At 39.9% G+C, this 22,141-nt stretch overlaps 1 protein-coding gene across 1 annotated transcript in view; it reads left to right on the top strand.

The window, feature by feature from the left end:
• The window catches only part of ERCC3 (ERCC excision repair 3, TFIIH core complex helicase subunit), a 218,454-nt gene that overhangs the window by 142,565 nt on the left and 53,748 nt on the right, over positions 1 to 22,141 (top strand). Inside the window, exon 10 of the mRNA XM_007956396.1 lies at positions 14,257 to 14,459. Within this exon, the coding sequence (XP_007954587.1) occupies positions 14,257 to 14,459 (203 nt within the window). The remainder of the gene's footprint in view (positions 1 to 14,256; positions 14,460 to 22,141) is intronic.

Below are 22,141 nucleotides of genomic sequence, written 5' to 3'. Positions count from 1 at the left end.
AAATTCACTTTCCATACAGCAGTTCACATACACTTTGTCTCATGACATTGACCACAATTCACAACAATGCAACAGCTCCCATCCCACTTCCTCCCGACAGTCACCTCTTCCCTGTGTCCATACCTCCGTGCACCTCTGCCCCCTGAGCTGTCTCCCTATACATAAACAGCCCTTCTTTCTCCCATGATTGTTCTCTCCAAGGAGTGTATTTATCTCAGATAAATGTTCAACTCCTATGCCTGCTTTTTGCTTGGCTGGAAGCCACAGGTGTGGGTTCAATTCTGGACCTTAAGGTCTCAGTGGTTCCACCAGGCTCTATTGGACCAGCAAACCTGGTAACCCCCTTTTATTTTTTTTTCCAAATGATTTGAGTTTTGTTCCACATTGTTCTCCCTCTCTATTCAGGGTCTCCTACATAGGTCTCCCTCTGAGTGGTTGACATTGGTAGCCAGGCACCATCTAGTTCTTCTGGTCTCATAGTTGTATAGGCTGCGGATCATGTGGTGTACCAGTTGCTAGAGCTAATTCTTTCCATGAATCTTTGGTTTTCTTCCTGCTTCTTTGAGCTGGATGAGGAGACACCCATTGTTTCATATAGATGGCTGCTTGCAGGCTTTTGAGATCCCAGTCACTACTCACCAAAGTAGGAGGTGGAACAATGTTTTGTGTAGTATGTTATTCCAATTGAGCTTGATGTCCCCCTGTGACTATGGTCCTGAGCCCCACAAGTTGAATGACTCGGTCCCTCTAGGTAGCTGGCTGTGCTGTGACCAAGAAGTGACTACAACCTTGTCCCTTGTCAGCTCTACTATACACCTGGGAATTCAGATCATACACATAAACTTATAGGACCATTCTCTGCCAACCCTATACATGGTCTTGGGTAACTCTTCTACTTCATAGACATGCCTAACAGTTCAGCCTGTCCGCCCATCTGTCCGCCCATATACCCATGTTGGCTTTCACTGACAATGCAGTACTCTATGTGCAAAAGGGTTCATCTTTGTTATCTGTACTTCCCGTGTACCTCTTTATGACTTCCTCTTCCTCAGTGCCACCATGTTGATCCCTCACATTTGATACATTGCCCTTCTTTTTACCCAAATCAGTACTTATCTCTACCTATCTAACAGTGTTCCCTCCCCTCCCCTCCCACCCCTGGTAACCAATAAAGAAAATTTCCCTCCATAGATAAACGTTTCCTTGATTTTTACAATAACAGACTAATACAATATTTGTCCTTATGTGATTGACTTATTTCATTCAGCATAATGTCCTCCAAGTTCATCCACGTTACACAGTGTTTTGCAGATTACAGGTTATTCTTTTGGGTTGCATAGTATTCTATTGTGTGTATGTACCAAAGTTTGGTTATCCATTCCTCAGTTGATGGACACCTAGGTTGTTTCCAACTTTTGGCTATTGTAAATAGTGTAATTTTTTTTACTGAATTAATAATTATTAATTAAATTAATATTTAATAATATATATTATATAATGTAATAAAATATAATAATAAATAATAATTTAATTAATAATTGTAAACAGTGCTGCGATGAACATGGGCGTGCTTGAACATGAACATGTCTGTTTGTGTCATGGCTCTCACTTCTTTAGGATAGATAGCTAATAATGGAATGGCTGGGTCAAATGGTATTTCTATTTCCAACTTTTGAAGGAATCACCATACTGCTTTCTACAATGGTTGTACCATTTTACAGTCCCACCAGCAGTGTGTGAGAGTCCCAATCTCTCCACATCTTCGCCAGCATTTGTTATTTGCTGTCTTGTTGAATTTTGCTACTAGTGTGAATGAAAATGGTATCTCATTGTTATTTTGATTTGCATCTCTCGAATGGCTAATGATTGTGAGCATTTTTTCATATGTTTGTTGGTCGCCTGAATATCCTCCTTGGTGAAGTGTCTATTCATGTCTTTTGCCCATTTTTAAATTGGATTATTTGTCTTTGTAATTGAAGTATTGGAGTTTTCTGTAAATTCTAGAGATAAGTCACTTGTCAGATATGTCATTGCCAAATATTTTTTCCCAATCTGTAGGTTCTCTTTTGACTCTTCTGGAGAAGTCTTCAGAAGCACATAAAAATTTAATTATTAGAAAGTCCCATTCATCTAGTTTCTCTCCTGCTGCTTGTGCATTTTGAGTTATACTTGATAGTCTATTTATGCCATATATTAGGGCCCCTAAATTTGTCCTTAGTTTTTCCTTGAGGAACTCTATAGTTTTTGGTTTCACGTTTATGTCTTTGATCCATCTGGAGTTTGTTTTTTTGTGTGGTGTGAGGTACAGATCTTGTTTCATTTTTCTGCAAATGGATCTCCATTTTGCCAGCACCATTTATTAAACACACATTCTCTTCCCCATTTAATGGATTTTGACCCTTTGTCAAAGATCAGCTGACCATAGCTTGATGCATCTATTTCTGGGTTCTCAATTCTATTCCATTGGTTTATGTGTCTGTCGTTATACCAATACCAAGCAGTTTTGACTACTGTGGCTGTATAGTAGGTTTTGAAATCTGGCAGTGTGAGACCTCCTACTTTGTTCTTCTTCAGTAGTGCTTTGCTTAACCAAGGTCTCTTTCCTTTTCATATAAAGTTAGTGATTGGTTTTTCTTTATCTTAAAAAATGTTGATGGGATCTGGATTGTGATTGCATTGAATGTATAAATTGCTTTGGGTAAAACTGACATTTTCACAATGTTCAATCTTCCTATCCACGAGCATGGGATGTTCTTCCATTTATGTAGATCTCTTTTGGTTTCTTGAAGTACTTTTTTATCATTTTCTTTGTACAGGTCTTTAGTGTCCCTGGTAAGATTTATTTCCAAGTATTTTATGTTTTTGGTAGCTATTGTTAATGGTATTGATTTCCTTATTTGTTTTGCAGCAATCTCTTTGCTGGTGTAGAGGAATCCAACTGATTTTTGGATAGTGATCTTGTATCCTGCCACGATGGTAAATCTCTCAATTAGTAGATTTTTTACTGAGTCTTGGGTTTTCTAGGCATAGGATCATATCATCAGCAAACAGGGATAGTTTGACTTCTCCCTTACCAATTTGGATGCCTTTGATTTCCCTTTCTTGCTTTATGGCCCTGGCTAGGACTTCCAGTACAATGTTTAATAGAAGTGGTGATAGCAGGCATCCTTGTCTGGTTACTGTTCTCAGGAGGAATAGTTTCAGTCTCTCTCCGTTGAATATAATGTTGGCTGTTGGTTTTGCATAGATGACCTTTATTATGTTGAGGAATGTCCCTTCTATTCTTATTTTGCTGAGAGTTCTGATCAGGAATGGGTATTGGATTTTATCAGATACCTTTTCTACATCAGTTGAGATGATCATGTGGTTCTTCTTCTTTGTTTTATTTATGTGGTGGATGACGTTGATTGTTTTTCTAATGTTGAACCATCCCTCCTGCATACCTGATATGAACCCCACTTGGTCATAATGAATGATTTTCTTGATATGTTGTTGGAGTCTATTGGCTAGGATTTTGTTGAAAATTTTTGCATCTATATTCATGAGGGATATTGGTCTGTAGTTTTCCTTTTGAGTGATGTCTTTGCCTGGTTTTGGTATCAAGATCATGTAAAGCAGTATTATTCACCTTTTGAGCTGTGACTTCCTTAGTAAGATGGTAAGATCACCTTAACAAGTTGTGAGTGGTATAGAAGAGAATCTACTAGACTATTCAATACACAATAAAGGTATGTGTTGCTTTATAAAACTGTGTGTGTGTGTGTGTGTGTGTGAAAGTTGGAATGTTTGTGATGTAGAGTGATCAAAGTGTGAAAACTAGTACTATGGCAGCTATACCTGGAGGTAGCATTTCTATGTTAAAGGAGATGCAGACTTTTCATTTCCTAGGCATGCCAAGCTGTTTTCCACAGTGCTTTTACCAGTTAACACTCTTCCCAAAGGTGAAAAGGTTGTTTCATATCTCCAGAACCTAATATTAACTGTTTTTGTTATTTTAATTTCTACAGAAGTCTTAGATAAAGAAATGGCATCTCTTTCTGCTCTAAATTTAATTCTCCTGATTAGTAATGAGGTTGAGCATCTTTTCATATGATTATGAGCCACTTGCTATAATCTCTAAATTCAGGTCTGAGAGATACTCTTAAAGGTTTTGTTTTGGCTTTTATGGGTTGTTTTAATTTTAATTTTCGTCAGCTTTCACTCGAACTTGCATGGGAGCAACTGATGGTCTGTTACACAGTTTCTTCCCTTACCTTGTTCTGACTAATGATACTGCGCTTCTCCATTGTGTCTTTCCACAGATGTAGTCGATATGATTCCTGTGTATTCCATCCAGTGAGGTCCACTGTATAGCTGCTGTTCATATTATTTAATGAAATGTACTGCCAATGAATAAGTCATTGGTCTTGCAAAATACTTTCACCATTAATTATTCAGTTTTGTGAGCAGAAATCTGAGAAGCTGGACTATGAATGAAGAAGAACAGAGCATCAGGGTTGGAGAAAGACTCGTAAACAGCCTGTGATGTGCAGATGTAACCTTGCTTGTTGAAAGTGAAAAGGACTTGAAGCTTTTACTGACAAACCCAAGGTCAACAAGTAAAATGGCATAGTCTTAAGGTTATTAAGCAACACAATAGGCCACTAATTTAAGTCCAGAAACAGTCCCAAGATTGGCAGACAACATGGCAGAGTGCTGAATAAATCATCAGCTAAACGCAGGGCCCAAGGGTGCCAAAAAGCTAGAGACCTTTCTCAAAGCTGCTGCTTATATATTGGAAGCAGGCCACATCCCTAAGGCAGCTACTCAGCTGCTCACAGTAAATTCCATGATGGAGTTGATTACCAGTCTCGTCATGGGGGAATAACTACATCCAGCTGCCCAGCCACTCAAAACCAGGCCCAGCCAGATTGTCACATAACCTTTACCACAGACGTCATGCTTGGTAGAGAGTTGGTGAAAAAGGGGAAGACCCTCACTGGGATAGATTGATAGTGGCTGCAACTATGGGCTCAAACATAGCAATGTTTGTGAGGAAGGTGCTGGACTGGGCAGCATCTTGTTCTGTTGTATAGAGATATATAGGGTCACTATGAGTTGAAACTGAGTCGACGGCATCTAACAACAACAGTGGGCCATTTGTGTTTCATGTCCTGGGAAATGCAATAATTTAAATGTTTTACTGTGAAAAACTACTTGTAATGGCTTGTGTGTTGCTGTGATGCTGGAACCTATGCCACCAGTATATCAAATACCAGCAGAGCACCCATGGTGGACTGGTTTAAGTGGATCTTCCAGACTAGGGAGAAGAACCTGGCAGTCTACTTCTAAAAAAACTGACTAGTGAAAACTTTATGAATAGCAGAGCAAAGATATGTCCCTCAGTTTGGAAAGCACTTAAAATATACTGAGGAAGAACCGCCTCCTCAAAGCAGAGTCAACCTTAATTATGTAGATAGAGTAAAGCTTTCAGGACCTCAAAGTGAGAAGAAACAGTTACAGTCATCTATTAATAATTATAACATGGAATGTACAAAATATGAATCTGGGAAAATTGGAAGTTGTCAAAAATTAATTGGAATGCAACAAACAACATCCTAGGCATTAGTGAGCCGAAATGGACTGATATTGACCATGTTTAGTCAGACGGTCATATGATCTACTGTGCCAGGAATCACATATTGAAGAGGAATGGCATCCCAAGAACATTTCAAGATCTATCCTGATAAAAAGTGCTGTCAGTGAAAGGATTATATCCATATGCCTTCAAGGCAGACCAGTTAATGCAAAGCTTATTTAAATTTATGCACCAAGCACTAAGCCCAAAGGAAGAAATTGAAGATTTTTACCAACTTCTACAGTCTGAAATTGATCAAACATGCATTCAATAAGCATTGATAATTACTGATGATTAGAAAGCAAAAATCAGTAGTTGGAAAATATGGTCCTGTTGATATAAATATTGCTGGAGCTTGTTGTTGTTGTTATGTGCCGTGGAGTCGGACCTGACTCATAGCCACCCCTCCTTGGGTTTCCGAGGCAGTATCACTACAGAAGTAGATTGCCCCATCTTCCTTCTGAGGAGTGGCTGGTGGGTTTGAACTGCCAGCCTTCTGGTTAGCAGTCAAGTGCCTTGCATGATAGAATTTTGCGAGATCAACAACTTATTCATTGCACATATTCCTTTTTCAACAACTTAAATGGTGACTATACACATGGACCGTGTCAGATGGAATAAAAAGAATCAAATTGACTACATCTGTGGAAAGAGAGGATGGAGAAGCTCCTATCAGTCAGGATAAGGTCAGGGGCCTACTGCAGAGCACACCATCAATTGTCTATATGCAAGTTTTAAGTTGAAGCTGAAAAAAAAAGTTAAATCCACAAGAGTCAAAATATCACCTTGACTGTATCCCACTTGAACTTAGAGACCATCTCAAGAATAGATGTTACACCTTGATACCAGAGAGATTCTTAAGATAGTCATTTTCTAGTGACAAAAGCTCTAAGATGTACTGGTATATTGATGCCTTTGATGTTGTTCACCACATGGAGAAAGCTGATCTCTAGGTGGAGTGAAGAGTGAAGCTAATGAAGAGAGTGAGGTGAGACACAGAGACAAGAAGAAGAAGAGCGAATCTGGATGGTGTTCAAGTTTCTGGTTCTAGTTGTTCCTATGCAGTAGACATACTCTGTCTTTAAGTTTCATGGATATCATGTAATTCCTTATAATAATCCCCTAGTTTTGATAAAATGCATTTGAGTCAGGTCTTTCTTATTTGTAACCACACAAGCCCTAATTAATACAGAAATCAATGCTACATGGTAGATATTCAATAAAAAAGAAAGAATGAACAAAATCTCATTATACCAAGTTAGGAAGACTTATAAACAGGAATTTTTCAAACTTCTTTTCCTTGTTTTTAATAAGTACTTTTTGATATCCTTCACAGAGCTAGTATACTAATGTAGTACTGAGTCCTGTACTGGGAGATCTCTGGTTCCTAGGTAAAAAGTCCCACAGAGGGACTCATTGGAGTAATTTGAGTCAGGTATTCTCCCCAGAGAGTCAGGAAACAACATGGCAGCACATGAGTGGGAAGCTAATGAAGAGGGCTGGGGCTAGGGGAGGACAAACTTCCAAAAGAAGGGGGTAGGGTGTTGGGGAAACAAAACAAGAGATTCCTGCTACATATTTCCTTTATTTATTTTCTCATGCTAACTGTGATAGTAGGAGCTCTGGTAGTGTAGTGCCTAAGGCACTTGACTGCTATCCAGAAGGCTGGCAGATCAAACCCACCAGCCACTCCTCAGAAGGAAGGTTGGGCAATCTACTTCCATAGTGATACCGCCTTGGAAACCCAAGGAGGGGTCGCTGTGAGTCAAATCCGACTCAATGGCAAATAACAACAGCTGTGTTAGTTGGAACTGTGTGTCAAGTTGGCTGGACCACAATTCTGTGTGGTTTAAGGAATTGTGGTGTGGGTTGTTCCCATGATGGGATCAGATGCGTATGTTTTGAGCAGCCAATCCATTGAAAGGGGGTTTCCCTAGGGGTGTGGCCTGCTTCCAACATATTTATGGGCATGTTGGGAAAAGAGACACTCTTCTATGCATTGGGATTCTGTTGTGCTGCCTACAACTGTCCATGAACAAACAATCCACCATTTGGCCTGGTGATCTTGGATTCGTCATTCGTTGGAGTCAACAGCCAGTACATGGCCTGCCAACCTTGAGCTCCTCAGCCCCTGCAGCTGTGTGATTCGGAAAAAGCCTCCAGCTTGATATTTGATCAAAGAACCTGGGATTTGCTAGCTTTTATAAGCGTGTGAGCCATTTTCCTAAGATAAATTTGTCTTTCTCTCCCTATATATATAACCTTTACTGGTTTTGTTTCTCTAGAGAACTCAGTCTAACACACTAACTCAACTTGGGAGCTCTGGTAGCATAGTGCCTGCAGCACTTGACTGCTAACGAGGAGGCTGGCAGTACAAATGCACCAGCCACTCCTCGGAAGGAAGGGTGGGCAAACTATTACATAGTGATTCTGCCTCAGAAACCCAAGAAGTGGTCGCTATGAGGTCCAACTCGATAGCACATAGCAGCAAACAGCAACAACTCAACTTAGCTACCAATCGTCAATTTAGTAAGTCACTCATTTAATAAGCACATACTAAGTATCTACTGTGTACCAGATATCCTAGCTGTATTTTACGGACATAGAGATGCATCCAATACTTGTCCTACTTTGTGTCTCTCGGTGCTAGGAACTCAGGAGAAAAAAAAAAAAGAATACTTGGGACACTTAAAGACTGAAGACCAGATGAGCTATGGAATGCCATCATACATGAAGAAAACAAAAGGTAATTAAGAAGACTAGTGTTTTGGTTACCTCGTGGCACTCTAACCGAATATACCACAGGTGAGGAATGACTTTAGGAAGTAGGAGTTTATTCTCTTTCATTTTTGGAGGCTAGACGTCTGAGAAAGTGCCAGGATCTAGGGACTGGGTGAAAGCCGCTCAGCTTTGGGCTTCAGCTCTGCCTCCTGTTACTGGTCCACTGAAGTTTGAGGCTTTTCTTCACTCAGACACTGCTGGCTGCTGAGACTGACAAACCCAAGGTTGACAAGGAAAAAAGGCACAGTCCCAGTATTACCAAACAATATGGCAGGCCACTAATTCAAGTCCATTAAGAGTCTCAAGATGGGCAGGGCATGGCAGGCTGCTAAATAACAACTTGGCTACATGCAGATTTCAAGTGTGACCAAAAGCTGGAGACCTTCCTCAAAGTTACTTCTTATGTACTGGAAGCAGCCCGTATCCCTAAAGCAGCTACTCTGCTACTCCAGTAGATTCCACCATGGAGTTAATTACCAATTTCATCATGGGAAGGAACTACAGCCAGCTGCCCAGCCACTCAAAACCAGTCCCAGCCAAGTTGACACATAATCTTAACCAACACAGCTAGCAAGAAAGAAAAAACCAAATGGAAGAGACTCTGAAACTTACTGTTGAACATAGAGTAGCTAAAGGGAAGGGAGGAAATGATGACGCAAAAGAGCTGAACAGATATGGGTAGAAGACAAAATAAAGTATTATAATGAAATGTTCAATGAGCTGGAGTTAGGAAAACAAAAAGGAAAGAACATATTTGGCATTTCTCAAGCTGGAAGTACTGAAGAAAACATTCAAGCCCTGAGTTGTAATACTGAAGAATTCTGTGAGCAAGATATTGAATGACACAAGAAGCATCAAGGGAAAAGGCAGGAAATAATAGATTCACTGTTCCAAAAGGAATTGGTTGATGTTCCGCCATTTCAGGAAGTAGCATATGATCAAGAGCCAGTGATACTGAATGAAAAAGTCTTAAGATGCACTGAAGGCATTGGTGAAAAACAAGGTTCCAGGAACTGATGGAATACCAGTTGAGGTATTTTAATATATCAATGCAGCACTGCAAGCACTCATTCATCTATGCCAAGAAATTTGCAAAGCAGCTACCCATCCAGTGAACTGGAAGAGGTCCATATTTGTGCCCATTCCAAAAAGGGGATCCAATGGAATGCAGAAAATGCCTGAAAATTTTCATTAATATCACATGTAAGTAAGATTTTGCTGAAGATAATTTGAACACAGCCGTAGCAGTACATTGACAAGGAACTACCAGATATATAAACTGGATTAAGAAGGGAATGTGGAACAAGGGATACCTTTAATAATTTCAGATGGATCTTGACTGAAAGCAGAAAATACCAGAAAGGTGTTCTGTGTTTTATTGACTATGCAAAGGCTTTCAACTACAATGAAGCATAACCAATTGTGGATAATATTATGAACAATGGGAGTTCAGGACACTTAATTGTGTTCATGTGGAACTTGTACTTAGGCAAAAGGCAGTCATTTGAACAGGACAGGGGATAAAATACCAGGAAAGGCATGTGTCAGGGTTGTATCCTTTCACCATACCTATTTCAATCTGTGTTCTGAGCAGATAATCCAAGAAAGAGGAAGAACACAGCATCAGGATTGGAGGAAAACTCATTAACAATGTGTGATATGCAGATGGTATTACCTTGCCTGCTGAAAGTGAAGAAGACTTGAAGCACTTATTGATGAAGATCAAAGACTATAGCCTTCAGTATGTATTGAACCTCAGCATAAAGAAAACAAAATCCTCAACTGGACCAATAAGCAACAGCACAATAAATGGAGAAAAGGTTGAAATTTTAGGGAAGTTCAGGGATTTCATTTTACTTGGATCCATAGTCAATGCCCATGGAAACAGCAGTCAAGAAATCAGACAATATATAGCATTGGGCAGATCTACTGCTAACAACCTCTTTAAAGTATTAAAGAACAAAGATGTCACTTTGAAGACTAAGATGAGTCTAACCCAAACCAGGAGCTCTGGTAGCCTGGTGCCTAAGGCACTTGACTGCTAACGAGAAGGCTGGCAGTTCAAACCCACCAGCCACTCCTTGGAAAGAAGGTTGGGCAGTCTACCTCTGTAGTGATACTGCCTCAGAAGCCCAAGGAGGGTCGCTATGAGTTGGGTGCAACTCGCCGGCACATTACAACAACAACAACAAAAAAAAACAACAACCCAAACCTTGATATTTTCAGTTGCACATATCATGTGAAAGTTGGACAATGAATTAAAAAGAAACCACAGAAGAATTGATGCATTTGAATTATGGTGTGGGTGAAGAATACTGAATATACCACGGATTGCCAGAAGAATGAATAAATCTGTTTTGGAAGAAGTACAGCCAGAATGCTACTTAGCAGCAAGGATGGTGACACTTTGTCTTATACACTTTAGGCATATTATCAGGAGGGACTAGTCATTGGAAAGGATGTCATGGTTAGTAAAGTAGAGGGTCAGAGGAAAACGCTCAATGAGATGGATGGATGTAGTGGCTGCAACAATGGGCTCAAACATAGCAATGCTTGTGAGGATGGCACAGGACTGGGCATTGTTTGATTCTGTTGTCCATGGGATCACTATGAGTTGGAATGGACTCATTGGCACCTAACAATAGCAACAACTATGAAGAAGTGTTGCTGTATCTGTGAAGAACTAGAAACTTCAGAGAAGCCCTCAGAAGGGTTACTGTCATTATTTTTGGAATGCTCAGCTTATCTCATTTGACCATTGTGAGCCCTTTCTACTCAGCTCCCATATGTTTTTAATATATACCCATCATTCTTTGAACATTTCCTTGTCTTCTGGTACAGTAATATGTACATGCTGATCTTGTGCTTTCTTTGTCTTAGCCTTGGATTCTGTCATTTCTCAAGGAGCCCTGGTTTCTTTCAGTAGATAATTGAATTTAAAAACCAAGATGTGGGTGGTAAGAGTACTCGTTGCTACTGTATATAATTACTAGGATAACTCAACAGAGAGACCTAGGAAATATTTGTGTAAACACACAGCAGTTAAAAAACCAGTTGCCATGGAGCCCTTTCTGAGTCATGATGACCCCATGTTTATCAGAGTAGAATTGTGCTCCATAGGGTTTTCAGTGGCTGATTTTTTGGGAAGTAGATCACCACTCCTTTCTTCCTAGGTGCCTGTGGCTAGACTAGAACCACCAACCTGTCAACATACATACACACCCATATATCTGTTTTTTCATCTGTTTGTACATATTACAACCATGTTCATACCTTCAATATAATCCACTACCACAGATAGCATTCTAACTTTTCCATATTGGTAATTCCCTTATCTAAGAGTAAGAAACTTGGCTTCTGTTATTCACACTGTATTTACTTATTTGCCCAATCCTAGAGTATGCATAAAGTTATTTTAGAATTCTAACCCATACCACTGTGAAAAACAAGCCTACCAACTAGAATTCAATACTTGTTTACAATTCCCTTTACTTTTGTCCTTAAGGTTGTTGTTGTTTGTTGTTATGTGCCGTCGAGTCATACCCAACTCATAGCGACCCCTCCTTGGGTTTCTGAGGCAGTATCACTATGGAAGTAAATTGCCCCATCTTCCTTCTGAGGAGTGGCTGGTGGGTTTGAACCGCCAGCCTTCTGGTTAGCAGTCAAGTGCCTTAGCCACTATGGTACCAGAGCTCCCTTAGGGTATATAGTCCTTAGGGTATATAGTCCAAATACTGTGGTCAAAAGTTATTTGATTTAGGTCTTTTCTTCTTAATCATGTGTGGTTGTGATGTTCCTTTGATTTAGATTTAGTCAGGCTTGTTTATTTCTGTTTTTATTCTATTTTGGTCTTATCTCTGTGCTTTTTGATATTACTGTCATTTAAATATGTGAAACATTGACATGGTTCTGAAAGTCTGAACCATTTAAAATGATACCAAGGGGAGACCTCTTCCCCACCCCTTCTTATCTTCCCATCCTGTCAACCCTTCCACTGCTTCCTGTAAGCCACACTCTCCTACTTTCTGTTTATTCTTTCTATGCTCCTTTTGCACAAATGAGTGAAAGGTAGTATACCATAGATTCTGTTTTCCACTTTGCCTTTTTAACTTAACATATTTTGGGAGTCACTATAAATAATTCTGTAGGGGTCTTACTCTGTTTTAAAGCTTCAGTGTATTCCAGAGTGTGGATATATTGTAGTTCATTTAGCCTCTCTCCTATGTGCAGGCATTTAGCTTTTCAACATTTTGCTGTGGCAAACAAGGCTGTGTTGAATAACCATGTACATGTTTTGTTTGTTTTTTAATTGTTGAAGGGGTATCTTCAGGGGAAATTGAGAGTGAGGTATTTTTTATTTTGTCTCCCTCCCCCCATTTTTTTTATTGTAAGTATATATGTAACAAAACATTTGCTGTTTCACCACTCTTTACATGTTCAGTTCAGTGACATTAACTTATACTCATCATGTTATTCGACTGTTACCTTTATCCTTTCCCAGACTTTTTCGTAAGATTTGAAACATGGTGGTCAGCGAAGGAGGCCTCTCTGAGATTCAGTTGAACAGAGATTTGGGGAGGTAAGGAAATGAGTCATGTTGGTCTCCATTGGAAGAACAAATCAGACAGAAGCTCAGAGACCTTGTGGCAAAAGGTGCCTTTGTGTCAGAGAGATGAGAACTGTCTGCCCCATACTACTGGCAAGCCTTTCTTGGGTACCTGCTGTTTTAAGGGCGTTACATATGTTACTCCTTCCTTTGTCAGCATCTCAGTTCTACAGAAAAGGAGACTGGAGAAGAGAGAGGGTTAGTTACTTGCTGAAAGTTATACCACTTCTAATTGCCTTGTCTGGAATTCGCATCAGGCAGACTGGTTGGTTCCAGAACCCCTACATGTTATTCTACCTCTTACACACTAGAATTTGAGATGATTTTTAGGATGTACAAAAGTTTCATTTTATATAACTCATAATAAACTTAGAAAAGAACTCCAATAGTCCTGGAAGAGTAATAAGATAGATAGGTCAGTAGGCCTTTGGTAACATACAGTCTGTGACTTATCATGGAAGTCCACCTGCATGGTAGCCCCCATCACACTATCTGATCAGTTCTTGTAGGCAACAGCCATAGATTGACTTGATAATCTGGGATTTGTTTGTGAAATATCTTGGGTTCTTACTTCTTACCATGTGGTGCTTTCTCATCACTTAGAATAAATATGCAACTATTTTTCTGTTTTCCTACTTTGGCTTACCTCTGAATTTAAAATGATTTTTTTTTTTTAACACCCTTTGGGTTTGTCAGTCTGATTTTTATCAGTGATAATTGAGGTTTAGAGCACAATGATGAATTAATTACTGACCCAGTGGTGCTAAGTAGGCTGGCAGTGGTTGGCTTTGTACCTATGACTCCTAGGGCCTAAGGAGCTCCTTGCCCTGAGCCAAAAAATGTGTATATTTGGAGAGAGTTGGAGTTCCCAATAGCAGTGCTGACTTGCATGTGGAAGACATGGTCTAAACAGGACAGACTGATTGCAACTCTGTTGAGAATATATCTGGTTTCCCTCACTTGAAGCTGCTATGACAATAATTTCATGGGTAACTTTGAAGTTAACATAGGATAACACCTTGTTTCAACATGAAATATGTTTTGTTATGCTTTGTCTTGTTGGGTGTACATTTGACAAATAACATCTGTATTTGTGTATGTATGTTTGTAGCTTTATTGAGATACAATTCATAGAATATATATTAGTTGTTTTGTTTTAAAGCTAATTTCACTAGCTGAAAGGGCTTCAAAAGTTTCCAATCATGAGATGTTTACACAAGCAAAATGACTCCTGATTGTTCTTGTATCACAGGTCTGGTGCCCAATGTCTCCTGAGTTTTATCACGAGTACGTGGCAATCAAAACTAAGAAACGAATCTTGCTGTACACAATGAACCCCAACAAATTCAGAGCTTGCCAGTTTCTAATCAAGTTTCATGAAAGGAGGAATGACAAGATTATTGTCTTTGCTGACAACGTGTTTGCCCTGAAGGAGTATGCCATCCGACTGAACAAGTAAGAATTGAAAAATTGGAGTCAACTCTAGGCCAGCTTATTTTCCCCATGTGAGCATACAGAAGATGCCTGTTTTTCTCTCAAACGTCTCGGGAATTTCTCAGGATGTATAGATCAGATTCTGTGAATCTGGTCCTGAGAACCAGGCAACACAGAACAGCCATTGGTCAGAACATATAGAAAAGCCTGGTCACCCTGAAACTAGAGAAACAGGGGCTGGAGAGTCAAATGATCTGGGCCTCACATCTACAATTTGGGCTCCAGAAAGTAGGCAGGAATTGGCATCTAGAGTTTTTGTCTGAATGAGCATTTGAGGCCATGTGAGCATGGTGAGCGGAAACAAAGCTGAGTGTATTACACAAAGATCAGGAAGGCAAGGTGGGCTGGGCTAGCATCCCACATCTGGGAAAAGCTTCTCAGGAAACACCCATCCAGCATCCTCACTAATCCACAACCTCTCACAGATAACTTTACTTAAGGCCTGACTAGCTAAATTCCCTGCCGAGTAATGAGGAAGAGGTATGTGCTTCCTTCTGCAATGACACAGGCCTTTAGGTGTTGTAATGATACAAGAAGGCAAGGTCCTCTGTGGAGACAACTTTTCATTCCTTTTTGGAGAGGGAAGAGGGAATATAGCAGGTTCTATGACACGTATCCTATATATATGTTTTATTTATTTTGATCACTCACCTGGGATGATTGCATTATTCTCACAAAAGAATTGATGCACAGATTGAATCCATTTCTCACACTTCTGAAAATTATGCTTTATTTTTTATTTAGAAAGTGTTATTTTTCAATATATAATATATGAATTATGAAAAATAGCAGTTCCCTTCACCTGTATCTTCCCACCCACCATTCCTGTTCCCAAAACACATAGCCACTTTCAACTCTTAAATTTTTTTCTGTTCACCTTCCTATTTCTAATATTTAAAGCAGCAATTTCTTCATTATCAATTTCAGAAATTCCTTGTTAACTTCCTACTATGGAAGGTGAGTATTTTGCTTTCTCACACACCCTCCCCCTCTCATTCACTTTCTCTCTCTCCATCCTCCCAATATGGTAATGGCATAAGCTTGGGTTAAATTAGTATTCAGTGTTACATTATTTTGATTGTATAAACACTGTTCAGGTTGAGCCATATTTGTACTATGATTCATTTCCTTTCTTATAAATATTTATTTTTCTTGGAGTTTTTAATTGCTTTGTTGCTTTTGCTTGGTTTTCTATACACTTAATACTAATGTCTCTCTAACTTTTCACATAATTGTGAATTCCCTCTTGATAAGTTCAGACCTATCAGATAATCTGTTTTCTCTTTTCCCTTGAGAAGATCACTACTAACCCTTCATCCTTTTGCTGCAGTCTAGCCCATTTGCTCTCTAGGCTGTCTTCCTGGGGCTTCCCATTATCATCATCCAGTAAATTCCCTGTGCCTGTTCCCTGTGGTAGAAGCTTTATTTCCAAATCACAAGTTTCCTCTTTTTTGGTCACACATTTTGATGGAATATATCCTGTGGTAGATTCCTGAGAAAAAGTATACAGGAGGAGAAGTTTTTGAGACTTTACATGCTTGCAAATGTATTTATTCTACCCTCCCACTAGATTGGTAGTTTGACTTGGCCTCATAATGTTAAAAGCAGCTGTTTTCTCAGGGCTTCCAGTATGCCTTCTTGGATGTCTGATGCCTTTGTTATTCCTCTTAGCTTGTGATCTGTGGTGATGGTGGTTGTTTATTTTCCCTGTCTCAGGAAGCTTGTAGTATCTTCTCTTTTTTTTTCCCCCAGAAATTTCAAAGTGGTGTGGCATAATGTGGTCTTCTTTCCTTCATTGTGATGGGCACTCAGTGGGCCGGTTCAGTCTGGACTCATATCTTTTCATCCTCAAAAGTTCTTTCTTTGGTTTTGACCTTCTCTATATTTCTCTGTCCTCTCTCTTTGGTATCCCTACTGGTCAGATGTAAGATCTTCTGAATAGCCTCTTTAGGTTTTTTTTTTTTCCACTTCTACTTTTTTTTTAATCTTTTAACCTTTCTGTTGAAATTTTTGTTACCTTCCAAGATTTCTTTATTGACAGCTGCTTTTGTATTATGAGTGTTCTATGAATAATTTCCTTTAGAAGGATGTCACTAGGAAGCAGAGATTAAAGATTTCCCGATTGTCCAGCTTTTCTGAACTGCTATACTATTCTATCATCTCCAATAACTACTAGTCTTCTTAGTACTCTCCCTCCCATCTTGTTGTTGTTAGATGCTGTCGAGTTGCTTCCGACTCATAGCAACCTCATGCACAATAGAATGAAACACCACCCGATCCTGCGCCAGTTCCATGATCCTTGCTATACTTGAGCACATTGTTGTAGCCACCGTGTCAATCCATCTCGTCAAAGGCCTTCCCCTCTTTTGTCGATCCTCCACCTTACCAAGCATGATATCCTTCTCCAGGGAATGGTCCCCTCTGACAACATGACCAAAGTAGGTGAGACGAAGTCTGGCCATCCTCGCTTCCAAGGAGCATCTTGGCTGCACTTCTTTCAGGACGGATCTGTTAGTTCTTTTGGCAGTCCATGGTACTTTCAGCATTCTTCACCAGCACCACAACTCAAAAGGATCAACTCTTTTTCGGTCTTCCTTATTCATTGTCCAGCTCTCACATGCATACGAGGCTATGGGAAATATCATAGCCTGTGTCAGGCGCACCTTCATCCTCAAGGAGACATCTTTGCTCCTTAGCACTTGAAAGAGTTCCTTCGCAGCTGACCTACCCAGTGCTACACGTCATCTAATATCTGACTGCTGCTTCCATTGGACTCGATTATAGAACCAAGCAATATGAATTCTTTGACAAACTCAATCTTTTCTCCATTTATTGTGATGCTACTTATTGGTCCAGTTGTGAGGATTTTTGTCTTCTTTATATTGAGATGTAATCCATACTGCTCTGGTAGCATAGTGGCTAAGGCACTTGACTGCTAACCAGAAGGCTGGCGGTTCAAACCCACCAGCCACTCCTCGGAAGGAAGGTTGGGCAATCCTACTTCCGTAGTGATACTGCCTCGGAAACCCAAGCAGGGGTCGCTATGAGTCAGGGCTGACTCGACGGCACATAACAACAACAACAACAACAATCCATACTGCAGACTGTGTTCCTCAATCTTCATCAGTAAGTGCCTCAAGTCATCCTCACTTTCAGCAAGCAAAGTTGTATCATCAGTGTATCTCAGGTTAATGATTCTTCCTCCAATCCTGATGCCACATTTTTCTTCATATAGCCCAGCTTCTTGTATTATTTGCTCAGCATATAGATTGAATAAGTATGAGGAAAGGATACAACCCTGATGCACTCCCTTGATTTTAAAAACCATGCAGTCCCCTTGTTCCATTCGAACGACAGCCTCCTGGTCAAGGTACAGATTCCTCATGAGTACAATCAAGTGTTTGGGAATTCCCATTCTTCTCAATGTTATCCATAATTTGTCATGATCCACATAATCAAATGCCCTGGCATAGTCAATAAAGCACAAGTAAACATCTTTCTGGTATTCTTTGCCTGAAGCCAAGATCCATCTGACAGCAGCTATGATATCCCTTGTTCCACGTCCTCTTCTGAATCCCATCTTAAGGTTTTGTAATTTGCTGTAATATGTCATAGAACTCATGAACTGCTAAGGAAATGGTTCACACAGCAAGTCGTAAAGCTATTGGTCAGGCATTAGTCTGGAGGATTCTCCTCCCTTACATGGTTGTAGGAGCTAACAAACCCAAATTGGCAGGTCAGGTGATGGGCTTCTGGTCACAAGGATGTAGAAACTTATGAATCAGGTCAGATGATAGGGTGATGGTTCAAGTCCCAAGAACTGGAAGTAAGAAGATGGTGAACCAGGTGCAGGATCCAGAGAAACAAAGAGAACTTTTCCAGAGCATTAATATATATTGGATGCAGACCGTACCCTCCAGGAGACTAAGTGAGGCAGTGACTTTAGAGACATCCACCTGGATCTTGCCTCATTAATATTACAGACAACTCACTCCAAAATGGGACCATAACCACAGATATAGATGCTGGGATTTATAACATATGACAAAATGGAGTACTATGGCTAGAAGGACTATATTAAGTAATTCATCTTCTCAGGCTATTGTAGTTTTTGAAGTTTTCTTCTGTTTATTCTGTCTCTCTTTTCTTCAGATTATTATTATTTTTTTAATTTATTGTTTTCAGTGTTCTTCAAGTTTTGGTAATCCTTGGCTGTATATTCTTGTTTAAGAGTCAGTCACTGAAAAGCTAATTAGACTTGCTGTACAGCTTGGTAGGCTTGTCAACTAGTGGGCCTCACCACAGAGTGCTTGTCAAGAAATTGTCAGATGCCGGTGTCTATAGATCATTTTCTTATACGTTGGACGTTTTCTCCAGAAAGGTATCTTCCAGTTTCCTGGCCCCCAGTGTGGATTGCTCAGAGGAAGAAGAGGGTGGTCTTAGCACTGAGGAATCACTTTTCTTAGGTGTTTCACTCTCAGTCTTGCTTTTGCCCTCAGTTTTGCTGTATGCCAATATGGGAAGATCCTCCTTATTCAGAACCTAGGAAGTAAGCCTCCAGTTTTCTGCCAGGTGGGAGGCAGGCAGCTGCCTGCTTGCAGGGTTGGAGTCTTGACTGCTCCTTATATCAGTCCTTCTGTGTGCAATCCTGCCTCACCACCTCACCTTCCAAAGCAACTGGTGAATAACTCTTTAACCTTTCTGTATTCTGTGTAGAAAATTGGCTTGTTTTGTTTTGGCTTTCCCTTCTGCCAGCACAGGCTTCTGCTTTCTTTCTGCAGCTCAGTCACTTTGCCAGCTTGTATTAGCTTTTCAGCTCCCAAAATGTTACTTCTCTCATCTGCTGTAACTTCTCCTCTTTGCCCTTGTTGGTTTGTGTCCTTTCGGTCCTTTCCTGTCACATTTATCTATTTGGGAGGGCAGCAAGACAATGTATATATTTACTATGTCATATTCAGTGACATTCTTCCCTCCCTTTGACCCCCATTCCAGTATTCTTTCCAGATTGTTAATGGAGCCTCCCTCAAATGGCCTCCCTTATGGCTACATTTGAGACACACCTGAAGCCTGTTCTTGGCTGCAGGCTCCTGAACATTGGCTGGGCAAGAAACCTTGACTTTGCCTGGCATTGTCGCCTAGGAACCAGTCTGCACAGTGAAGGGCAACAGACCGTAGCCATCTTGTGTATACTGATGATAATTTTAATTTTTAGATATTACTTAACTTTTTGTTTTTACCTCTAGCCATCAAGTATATAAAGTATCTTCTTGTTTTCTTGTTTTAAGATGCTCCCATGGAGTAGATTCAACAATGGGCATTGGTCTGTTTTAAAGCTTTTGAAGCTTTGGTCACTGAAACATTTTCTAGGAGAGGTAGTTAGGGAGTAGTAGGAATAGCATAAACTTTGGAGTCAGATTGATTTGAGTCCCAGCTCCTCCTTATTTGCCCTGTGATCTAGGAAAAGTTATTCCCCTCTCTGAACCTCATTTTGCTGTAGTGTAAAATGGAAGTAACGCCACCTACCTCAAGATTTTTCTGCCTGGCAGCTAGTATATATGTTTAGTAAATGCTAGATTTTCTTTCTGGAGGATAGTTACCCTTCTGTTTCATCTCCTGTGTAGGGGAAAACCTGATAATGAGGGTACCATTGTCTGAGCACTTTTTCCTGATGATGATGATGATGATGATGATAATGTGTGTACTGAGAGACAGTCTGTTTTGAAGAGTGGTATACTTCTCCCCCTTTTCCACTAGCTACTCTGGTATAACAGGCAAGGCAGCTTGTGATTGGGATCATCAGAGGCTATCTGCTTGGTAGTTCCCACTGACCTAGGCTTTGGCCAAGCTTTCCCAAGGGCAAAGCCAGTCTGACACCTGCAATCTTAGAACAGCTATAAAGTAACCACTTTATAACACCATGCTGAGCAGAGCTGGGTGAAGCATTAAAAGTAGTGCTCCTTGAGCCTCTAATGGGTGCTGCCTAGTGCTGCTAACAGGTGTATACTGGAGCTTCACTCTTCTGACCTTTCTTCTCAAGTGTAATTTGGGGAACAGTGGATAAATTTTTTTTTTAAATAGTATAGGTAAAAAACTTCCAAATGGAGAGGAAATCAAGATGATTTTGAGATAGAATGGACTATCCTTTAAACTTGGGAAGAAAATAATAAATCACTGGGTAACATAGTGCCTAAGGCACTTGACTGTTAACCAGAAGGCTGAAGTTTCAAATCCACCAGCCACTCCTTGGAAGCAAGGTTGGGCAATCTACTTCTATAGTGATACCACCTCGGAAACCCAAGGAGAGGTCACTGTGAGTTGGGTCTGACTCGACGGCACATAACGACAACAACACAACTTTAAAGAAAATTAATAAACCTCATCAAAATTAAAATGGAGAGGCACAAATATTTAGCTAATACTAAAACAATAGCAGTGGAGGAAAGGATAAGAAAGTTTATAAACAAAATGAACTAAGCAGAGAAAATTATATGGGAGAAAGAAATCAGCAAAACCCTCCAAAAATCCATTACAAAATGACAGCAATAAATTCATACTTGTTGATAATTACATGAATGTGAATGGATTAAATGCACAGTCAAGAGAGAGTTACAGAATGGATAAGAAAATGACCCATCAGAATGCTGTCTACAAGAGACACACCTTCAACACAAAGTCCAAAATAGGCTAAAAATCAAAGGATGGGAAAAATTATGCCAAGCAAATGGCAATCGAAAAAGAGCAGAAGTGGCAATATTAATTTCTGTTAAAATAGACTTTAAGCCAAAACCACCATAAGAGTAAAGGAAGAACATTTTATAATGATTAAAGGATCACTTGAACAAGAGGACATAAGCATAGTAAATATCTAGGCATTCAACAAAACAGCCCCAAAAATACATAAACTTTAACAGAATTTTGAAAAGAGAAATAGATGACTCCACAGTAATATTAGGAGACTTTAACATACCACTTTCAATGAAGGAAGAATAGAACAACTGGAAAGAAACTCAATAATGACACAGAAGAACTAAACAGTATAATCAACCAACTTGACCTTATTGACATACACAGAACACTTCACCCAAAACAGCACAGTACACATTCTTTTCCAGTGCTCATGGAACATTTGCCAGAATAGACCGCAAAGCAAGCCTCCATAAATTTAAAAACATTGAAATACTGCAAAGCATCTTCTCAGGGCACAGTATAAAAAAATTAGAAATCAGCAATAGGTTCAAGGAAAAAAAAAAAGCAAACACATGGAAATTGAGCAACACCCTCCTTAACAACATTAATAATAGGGAAAAAAATGAAATCAAAAAAATGCCTTGAATCAAATGAGAATGAAACAGAACATACCAAAATCTTTGTTGTTGTCGTTATGTGCCATAGAGTTGTTTCCGACTCAGCGAGCTCATGCACAACAGAATGAAACACCGCCTGATCCCACGCCAGCTCCATGATCCTTGCTGTACTTGAGCACATCATTGCAGCCACTGTGTCAGTCCATCTTGCTGAAGGCCTTCCCCTCTTTCATCGACCCTTTTCCTTACCAAGCATGACATCCTTCTCCAGGGAATGGTCCCTTCTGACAACATGACCAAAGTAGGTGAGACGAAGTCTGGCCATTCTTGCTTCTAAGG

The sequence above is a fragment of the Orycteropus afer genome, unplaced genomic scaffold (assembly GCF_000298275.1).
Source record: "Orycteropus afer afer isolate SDZICR_OR568_19922 unplaced genomic scaffold, OryAfe1.0 scaffold00612, whole genome shotgun sequence".
NCBI classification, from domain to species: domain Eukaryota; kingdom Metazoa; phylum Chordata; class Mammalia; order Tubulidentata; family Orycteropodidae; genus Orycteropus; species Orycteropus afer.
This window is presented reverse-complemented; position numbering and strand designations above follow the sequence as displayed.